The sequence below is a fragment of the Nycticebus coucang genome, chromosome 6, assembly GCF_027406575.1.
Source record: "Nycticebus coucang isolate mNycCou1 chromosome 6, mNycCou1.pri, whole genome shotgun sequence".
Taxonomy (NCBI): Eukaryota; Metazoa; Chordata; class Mammalia; order Primates; family Lorisidae; genus Nycticebus; species Nycticebus coucang.
Genome location: NC_069785.1, coordinates 88,446,573 through 88,456,440, shown reverse-complemented (window position 1 = coordinate 88,456,440; position 9,868 = coordinate 88,446,573). Strand labels below are relative to the sequence as shown.

Here is a 9,868-nt window from a genome sequence, read left to right as displayed (position 1 = left end):
ATCCCTACTAAAAATAGAAAAATTAGCCAGGGTCCTGGCAGGTGCCTGTAGTCCCAGCTACTTGAGAGACTGAGGCAGGAGGGTGGCTTGAGCCCAGCAGTTTGAGGTTGCTGTGAGCTAGGCTGTTACCATGTCACTGTAGCCTGGGCAATAGAGTGCAACTCTTATGTCCCCCCAAAAAAGTTACTGCAATAATCCAAATGGAGAAACTGAGGCTCCGAAAGATTAAACTAGCAGAGCTAGCAGGTAGCACAGTTAAAATCTGAATCCAGGTGCTCTGACTGACTCAAGCTGCGCACTTGGCAGTGACCCCTCTGGTGTCTGGGGACCCGCAAGGCCCTGCCCTGGACCTAGGTGCTATTGTGCTTGTCTCCTCGCAGGGCACCCAACCCAGGGCCGGGCAACTTTGGATATCGTGCACCCAGTGCGCGTGGACGCTGGGGGCTCCTTCCTCTCCTACCAGCTGTGGCCCCGCGCGCTGCGAAAGCGGGACGTGTCCACGCACCACGACGTTCCCGCCTTCTATGAGCTGCAGTACCGCGGATGCGAGCTGCACTTCAACCTGCCGCCAACCCTCACCTGCTGGCGCCTGGCTTTGTGAGTGAGAATTGGCAGTGAGGTGGCCTGGGCCAAGCGCACATCCGGGCCCGCACCCCCGCCTGTCACCTGCTTGGCGAGGTGCAGGATCCCGAGCTTGAGGGCAGCCTGGCGGCCATCAGCGCCTGTGATGGCATGGTGAGTGCGCCCGGAGGGTGCGCAGGCAGGTGGGGGTGGCAGGATGGGGGGCGGCCACCAGCCTTGCCTGTGCGTGTGTCCTCTGCCCCTATATTATCTACTATAAGATGGGAGTGATCCCGTAGGCCTTGGCGGATCGCAGTTTTTGACGGTATTCCTGGGATGGTGCCCAAACACTTGGATTTCTGAAAAATTTCCAGGTAACACTAAAGCTGCAGGTCCAGAGATCCCACTTTGAGAACTGCTGTTTGGATTATGTAATTGGAGAGTAGTTGAGCCCCTTCCTTTAGGGTGTCAGGACCATTCCTTCACAGACCCCTCTCCAGGACAGTCACCCCTTTCCCTTTAGCCATTCTGCAGGGGGTGGTGAGAAGCCCCTCCCAGTGCCTCTGCCCACATTAGAGCTTCCTTTGGCTTCTGCACGAAGCCCTAATTGCCACCCCTGATCATGTGCAGGTTAGAGCAGCTCCTACCCCAGCAGGGTGGGGCCTTTTCTGTGCCTATTGAGGTGACCATTGCTGCCCTCCCAGCTCTGAAGGGTGTGGGAGGAGTGGGGGACATGCGCACACTCAGCCAGTCATTGTTCCTGTTCCTGCAGGGCCCTCGGCTTAAAGCCTTTAGACCAGGCATCCTCAAACTTTTTAAACAGGGGGCCAATTCACTGTCCCTCAGACCACTGGAGGGCTGGACTATAGTTAAAAAAAGAAAAGTATGAACAAATTCCTATGAACACTGCACATATCTTATTTTGAAGTAAAAAAACAAAACAAGAACAAATACAATCACACTGCCTCATGTGGCCCGTGGGTCGCAGTTTGAGGACCCCTGCTTTAGACAAAAGCCATGGGCTGTGGTGGTGCATGGCCTGATGGCAGTACAGGCCAAACTGCAGGCTGTGGAACGTCTGGGCCTTTAAAGGCCTGTCTGCTCAGCAAAGTATTCTCATTTATGGACGGTCATTCCCATGTTAAGAGAACGTGCCCAAGGTCATCTAGTTAGTTACCCAGTGGGGGAGTCTGCATTCAGATCCTGGAGCAATCCAGGCTCCTTGGCCCTGTACGATCCAAGGGGCAGAATTCTGCCAATGAGGGGAGGTCTGAGGAAGGTAAAACCTTCTTCCCTGTTGGTGTCCTGAGTTTCCTCAGGAGGTGGCCGGCTGCCCAAAGATACTTCCCAAGCCCCTCTCTTCCTTAGACTCTCTGAATGCCAGTGGATATGCCCAAGACATCCTTGCCAGTTTCCCTTTTCTAGCTGGCCTTAGACCCAGGGAACAGGATGTCCTGATGGCCATGGGCATCTCTATGGCCTGGTTGTGGACTGAGCTGCCTTTGGAGTGATTCATCACACAGGGAGACTGAGGGCAGGTCAGAAGCTGGTCACCTGGGAAGGGGCACAGTGGCTAGAGATGGCTGGCATGCAAAGGAGATGCAAAATAGCCTGGACTTAGGATGGCTGCCTGGAACTCTACAGATGAGGCCATTTTGTCAGATCTTACCCCTGATGGGGTGGGTGTGTGGAACAGCATCTGAGGGCAGTGGCTTCTGAGCTCCACTTTGAAGCCTTTGGGTGAAATGGCAGGGTAGGATGCTCCAGACAGAGGGTGCAGTGTAAGCAAAGGCTTGAGATCAGGGGTGGTGGGCACAGTGTGAGCTCAGAGGCAGGTGGGCCTTGGGAAGGGTGGGCAGAGCACCTGAGAGCCAGCCCTCTCTGTTTGGCCCTGGTGCTTTTTCTCCAGAAAGGTGTATTCCAGCTCTCCAGCGAGGACTACTTCATTGAGCCCCTGGAAGGTGTTCCGGCCCAGCCTGGCCACGCGCAGCCCCACGTGGTGTATAAGCACCAAGCACCAGAGAGGCCAGCACAGAGCGAGGATTTCAGCACTCCAGGCACCTGTGGGGTGAAAAGTATGCTCCTCTGCTGCCAGTTCCAGTGCAGCGAATGGGCTTAGGATATCCAAAGCCCTTTCTAGAAGCCCCTTTCAACATGTTCAGTTTTCTTTGTACCAGAGGAAAACAGATGGATAAACAGACAGACACATCACCGTAGCCTGTGCCCTTAAATGTGCCATGAGCTATGTCCTCTGCCGGTCAGGTGTGCCCCAGCCAATGCCTGGGCTGCCCTCCCTCACTCCCACCTCACCGGCCTCCCCACTTCAGGGTTTCATCCCCCACTGCTCCTCCCCACCTTTGCCTGTAGCACCTCTGACTCTAGTAACCATTCTTCCTGCAGTGTGCATTAGCGAGGATCCCACTTCCTCCCACCCTGCTCCCATGCAGAATAATTGACCTCTGTGGTTGAGAGCTGTAGCGTGGTACCCAGCACATCCTCTGGAGATGGCAGTAGTGGTGGCGGTCACCATGAGGAGCTGTCCACTAAGGGTTGCTGGTGTTTGGGGACTGCTCAGCTGGTACTCCAGCCTCAGGCTGCCCACAGCTCTGTTTGCTGAGCAGATGCCCACGGAGGCATGCTTGTTGGCCTCAGTTTCCTCAGCTTCACAGATGTACTTCCTCTTCTGGGGGCAGGCCTGGATCAGAGGGCAGCCTAGCAGTTGGACTATGGGGTCTGCATTTGCTGGGATTCACTAACTCCCAGTGGGGGAGGGAATGATGCAGGGCCTGCTACAGGAGCTATCAGGCCCAGAAGCTCTCCTCACACAGACTCGGTCCTTTACTGTGTTTATACCCAGCATCTCATTTGCCCCTGGAGGTCACTCTGTGAGGAAGATCAGCAAAGAAAAGTGACCAGGCCAAGGCCACACACCTAGGTCTGGAGCATCCATGCTCCTCACCTCTGGTTCCAGGGAGGTTCCTATTGCTCCAGAGGGGGCTCAGTGAGGAGATGACATATGCCCAGGGCCAGTCCACTGGTGGCTAACCCTCTTGTCTGGGGCCCACAGCATCCCTGGACCTGGAGTCTCGACGGGAGCGTTGGGAGCAGCGGCAGCAATGGCAGCAGCAGCGGTCAAGGCGTCTACACCAGCGCTCGGTCAGCAAGGAGAAGTGGGTAGAGACCCTGGTGGTTGCCGATGCCAAAATGGTAGAGTACCACGGGCAGCCACAAATCGAGAGCTATGTGCTGACCATCATGAACATGGTGAGGCTGCTGTAGGCAGGAGGCAACAGGTGTGGTAGGGACCTCGGGGGCTGGTGTTGGGGGGTGGGTTACCAGGGCTGGGTACAGAGCAGGAAGGCTGTTAGGCTGAACCTCACACCCAGGTCTGGACGTCAGATAGGAAGGAGAGTCTTGAAGCTCCTGAGTCTAGGAGGGGATTGCTGGCTGGGTGTCTCTAGGAGAGAACCTGGGCAGAGTGTGTCATGTCACCATACTAGCTCAGCTGGCATTTGGGAGACGGAGAGGGAGACAGAGGGGGAGGCTGAGGCAGCCGTGGCCCTGTGCCTGCCCGGGGAGTTCACAGGTTAGTTGGTTCATTCATTCATTTGTGGCAGAACCTGGACTAGATGCTGAAGACACAGAAATGCCAATCTGACCAGCCCCTGCCCGAGACAGCCGTACATGTTAGAGTCAGAAGGATCTGTATAGCTCTATTGCCCATTGGCCCGTGGCCTTAGGCAAGTCACTTTCCTTGTCTGAGCCTCACCTTGCTCATTTGTGAACTAGGCATGATGATGGTACCTTGTGGGGTTGGCAAACTGTTCTTGACCCCATGTGACTGTTGAGATGACAGAGGCTTGAGAGGGTAAGTGACCTGCTTAGGTCATACAAGGTAGAGCAGAGCCGGATGAGAGGCCAGGTCTCCTCAACCCACTCAGAGTTCTGTGCCTGATTGGATCTGACAACAGAGCCCTGGATGTGCAGGCGGGAGGTCTCAAGCTGCCAAGCTGCTGCCCACAGCCCCCTGGGAGAAATGTGTTTGTTGTTGGCATTCTTGGCAGGCTTCCTGGTCAGCAGGCCACTGCCCAACCGTGTCTCTCTTCTGGGTTGGGTCGCTGGGGCAAGGTAAGGGCATGTGTTCTATGGCAGGATGACATCTAAGGGAGTCCTATGTGCTGCTTGTCCCCAAGCCAGCAGCTCATCTCCTGCAACCCTGGAGGAAAGACCCTGTGAGTTCATCTAGTATCTTGCCCCCTAGTTGACGCCCTAAAGCCCAGGGTCATAGAGAAGAGAAGGCCCTGTCCATCTCTTCTGGTATCACATCCCCACTATTAAGTCCTCCTCAACAAGCACAGCTCTGGGCCAGGTCTCCATGACTTTATTCCCCTCTTGGTTCCCTGCTCCATGTGGAATAAAAATTGTAGCCTTCTGCCAGGCCTTGAAGTTCCAGCTCAAGCCTCTCTGTTTAGCCCTATCTGCCCAGAGAGGGCAACCACTTAAGGCCAGGCTTTAGGAGGGATGATTGCAGGATAGCAGGGTCTGGCCCTGGGCTAGGGGGTGGGGTAAGCCAGGTGTCTAGGCCCTGAGGGCCTCTCATTCCCATTCTCAGCCTGAAAGACTCAAGAACATGGCTGGAGCCATGTTGAGTAAGTTTGTTGAGTAAATTTGGCCTCCCAGGGTTAAAAAAAGTAAAAGAGACTTTTTTTGCTGCAGGACTTCTCAGAGCCTTCAAAGCTGATATGCACTGAGAATCCCTGAGAGAATAGGCAGCATTTTCCAAATTTAAGAAGAGCAAGGACTATAAAGCAGTGAAATCTGGATTCTGATCCCAGCATTACCCTTCCTTTGAGTCTCAGTTGCTTCATTTGTAAAATGAAGATAATTTTGCCCACCTTTAAGGAGATAATGCATATCACATTCCCAGCCCAGGGACTGTACATATTAGCTTGGATCAATGTTCGCAGCTGTAGTATCTGACCTTCAGCCCCACAGCCACCTACAGGACAGCCTCACTTCTCTGACCAGTGCTTCCCAGGCCCCAGATAACAGTGTTTTCTCCTTGGCAGACCCAGATCAGAGTCGTGGAGCTCAAGTGGGTTTATCTCAAGCATAGCAAGACAGGTCCCACTCTACCCCAATTTTTACTCCCCGTTCTGTTCTTTCTCTCTGAGGTCACAGGCCATTTTTGAGGAGCACTTGTCACTGTGTCACCTGTAACCTCCAGATCTTGCCTTCACATAACACTGCCTAGCCCTGGCTTGCTCTCCAAGCCTGCAAGAGGGCTCAACTTCCCTGGGTGTCATCTATCTAGTTAAAATACTCTGCATTTGGCTTGGCACCTGTAGCATAGTGGTTATGGCACCAGCCACATACACCGAGGTTGGCAGGTTTGAAACTGGCCTCGGGCCAGCTAAACAACAATGACAACTGCAACAAAAAATAGCTGGGCCTTGTGGCGGGTGCCTGTAGTCCCAGCTACTTGGGAGGCCGAGGCAAGAGAATCACTTAAGCCCAAGAGTTGGAGGTTGCTGTGAGCTGTGACACCATGGCACTTTACTGAGGGTGACATAGTGAGACTCTGTCTCCAAAAAAAAAAAAAAAATAGTTGGTACTGACCTGATGCCATTAACAAGCATCTCTTCATTGAGTCAAGACTCTACCTACCTCCAGTGTCTCCTGGTGCCAATTTTGCCCCATCTTTCTTGGGAGACAGCAAGAAAGTTATTTATGCACGCTGATGGAGGGGCTTCATGATGGCACTAAGCTCTGACTCAGGATACAGCATGGCCCAGTTGTTGGGCAGGTCTTAGCAGACCCTCAAGGGCCTGGAGTCCTCAGAAGCCTTTGCTGGGGACTGATGCCAAGTTTATGTGTCTGTAGTCCAGCAAAGACTTGTTCTTTTGATCTGACTTTCTCTAAGATACTTTTCTTATTTTCCACTGTTTTTTTTAATTAGATAATACTAAGCTAGTGCCCAAGATTCGTTCATTCAAAAAATATCTCTTGAATGCCCATCCTGTGCCAGATTGTAAGAGGGAGTCCACACAGACACAGTCCTCACTGAGCTTGTGGTCCAGCCAGGGAGACAGACATTTATAAAACTGTCACCTTGATGACTATGAATATACAATAGAGGAAAGTGCAAGGAAGGACAAGTTCATGGTGCGTTAGGAATGTGGGGTAGAATAAAGGTTCCCAGAGGACACAGTGAAGGACTGAGAGCTGGAGAGAGGGGAGAAGACAACTTGGGGAAGATGCCTGAAAAGCTGATCTGGCCTAGGAGCACAGCTCCTGCACAGGCCCTGCATTAAGAAGAATCACAGGATGCAAAAAGACTGAAAGGTTGGAGCCAGGGAGCCAGGAGGTCTGGAGGGATAGGGTTGGCCAGAGAAGTGGGCAGGAGCCAGACCATAGAGGCCTGCTGGCTGGGCAGGGGACTTTTGTCCCTTCCCTGTGGACAGTGAATAACCACCTATGGCTTTAAGCAAAGGCATGGTGTCCTTGGGTGTGCATTTCAAAGACAGATGACTGAACTAATAGGCTGCAGGTGGCCATGCAAAATTATGGGATTTTTCAGAGAAGACCATAACTGCTAACTAGACAAGAGGCAATACAGATTTGGACTGGGCAGTGGTGTTGGGGATGAAGGGAAGAGACAGATTCAAGTGCAACTCGGAGGCAAAATTGATTGGCTGTGGGGGGGAAAGTAATGAAGGAGCTCTGAGGCTTCTAGCACTGAGCTCTGATACATCACTGTTTAGCTTCACCATTTCTGAACTCCTGTCTAAAAGTGCAGCTCATCCCCATTACCAGGGACATTCATGCCTCTTAACAGTGTTTATTTTATCGATTCCTATTTAACTATTATTTTTCTAGGCCAGGTGCAGTGGTTCACACCTGTAATCCTAGCACTCTAGAAGGCTGAGGCGGGTCGATTGCCTGAGCTCAGGAGTTCAAGACCAGCCTGAGCAAGAGCGAGACCCTGTCTCTACTAAAAATAGAAAAGCTGAGGCAAGGGGATCATTTGAGACCAAAAGTTTGAGGGTGCTGTGAGCTATGACTCTACTCAGGGCGACAGAATGAGATTGTCTCCCAAAAAGAAATCCCCCAAAAACCCAAACATATATATATATATATATATATTTTATATATGTACATATAAACAAATATATATGTATACATGTATGTATATAAAAATATATATACATATATATAAAATTGTTCTTTATGCACTTCTAGAAGTCAACTCATAACTGATCTGTCCTGCTATCTCTGCCCACTGATAACTGTCCCTCATTTTTGTTCTGAGGGAGTTTTAAAAGGGAAGCTATCTCTCCCCACCCATTTCCCTGTGTCTTGGTATACCTTCCATCCCTCGGGGTGGCCCTCTTTCCTGGAGCTCTGTAGAGAGCCCCCATGTAGCCAGATGTGCACACCTGCCCCGTTGGCCACATGGCTGTCAGCCCCAGGGAGGATGGGACAGCAAATCAGTGGGCAGCCTCAAGTGGCATGTGCCTGCCCCACCCTACCTCCTTTTAGGCTCTACCCTGGTCTTATGCCTCAGGGAGGGATCACCTCGAGGTTGCTGGTCTTGACATTCCCAGGGTAAGAAGGACTGCCAGGCTGACTGCCTGGGCAGTTAGCAGGACTCGCACCCTGAGATGGGCCAAGAAGCCAGCACTGGGTAGTCGGAGCTGAGAGGAGGTGACACTTGCAAATAGACTCCACACTAGTGCTCAGGAAGGCCTCACTTGGTCCTAAGAGGGGCCTGAGAGGCTTTGTTCCCCCCCAGGTTTTGCCCTTGCTGGATTGAAGCACCACATGTGCAGATGTGGGGACATGCTTCGCTGCATGGGCACCGTGTTGGTGTGTAGCCTGTGTGCACCTTGTGAGCACCCTGTGTGAGCATGGGTGTGCATTCCCCGGGTGGGCTGCCCATATCCTATATCCTCTTTACAGTCTGACCCCCATCTCTTGGACAGGTGGCCGGCCTGTTTCATGACCCAAGCATTGGGAACCCCATCCACATCACCATTGTGCGCCTGGTCCTGCTGGAGGATGAGGAGGTGAGAGGCCTGTGGCCCCATCCGTCCCTGCAGTGGGCATCAGCTGCCAGAGCTCTCCTGCCATTGCCTGAGCTGCTCTGTATGGAAAGGCATAGGGATAGCCTCCTTGGCCTGAGCAGTGTCTTCTGTCACCCCCCGCTCTCCAGCTGGGTCTCTCTCAGGTCTCAGGTCCTTCCTAGGAGGTGCCTGCGGGAGGGGTGGTGAGACGGGAGGATGGACTGCAGCCACTGGCCTGCTGCTTGTCCAGCACTGCCGCTGTAGGCCTTGGTTTCCTGCCTTCCTGTGGAGAAGAATTGGGTCTGACTCTCTTGGAGCCCAGGGGAAGCATGAGCAGCTCTATCTGCCTGCAGGAGGACCTAAAGATCACACACCATGCTGACAACACCCTGCGGAGCTTCTGCAAGTGGCAGAAAAGCATCAACATGAAGGGAGACGCCCACCCCCTACACCACGACACTGCCATCCTGCTCACCAGGTGCCCAGTCGGGAGAGGCAGGCTCAGGGACAGGAGAGCCGTGCCTAGGGCGGTGCTCCCTGACCCTGAGGGAGAAGTGCTGGTTGGGGGACACAACCCGTTCTAGGGGAGCCCCATGTGAAGAGAGTTTGCACAGCTTCGTTACGAGGCTGGATTCCACCACCCTTTGGGGGAGGGGGACCTGTTTATTTTGAAATAATGAAATAGTTGTGGATTCTCATGTGGAACTAGCACAGAGGCCCCATGTGCCCTTGCTCTGTTTGTCCTGGTGATGACATCTCACAGCATCCCAACCAGGAACTTGGTTTTGATTTGGTCCGCGGACTTGCTTAGCCCTCACTAGTTCTCTGCGTGCATGCATGTATGTGTTCTGGATGCACGTGCGGCACATTCAGTTCTGCGCAGTTTATCCCTTGTATAGTCAAACATTTACCCTCGCAGTCTGGATACGGAGCATGTCTGTAAGAAGGACACCTGCCTGAGAGTCACAGCCACCTCACCCTCTCTCCTCATCCCCTGTTCACAGGCAGAGTTTGTGAACTCCAGGCAGAGTTACTGGCCCTCTGCTGGGCACCCTCGTCAGAACAGTGACCAGCATTGTTCTGTGCACAAGGCTGCTTCCCAGGCCCAAATGGAACCCAGTGTGCTGTGTGTCAATGAGGGCACCCACTTCCCCAGATGGCCACTGTGCCAGCCTGACATCACAGAGTGTAGGAGGTGATGTCCTTCTTACTCTGGGTCAGTGGAGGCCCTTCCCTGGTCT

At 53.1% G+C, this 9,868-nt stretch overlaps 1 protein-coding gene across 1 annotated transcript in view; it reads left to right on the top strand.

Moving 5' to 3' along the window:
* Positions 1–200: 200 nt before the first annotated feature.
* Positions 201–9,868, top strand: part of LOC128588776 (A disintegrin and metalloproteinase with thrombospondin motifs 7-like) — a 36,639-nt gene continuing 26,971 nt past the window's right edge. The window contains 7 exon segments of the mRNA XM_053595588.1: positions 201–246; positions 381–563; positions 566–735; positions 2,471–2,636; positions 3,629–3,825; positions 8,547–8,630; positions 8,981–9,105. Of these exon segments, the coding sequence (XP_053451563.1) occupies positions 201–246; positions 381–563; positions 566–735; positions 2,471–2,636; positions 3,629–3,825; positions 8,547–8,630; positions 8,981–9,105 (971 nt within the window).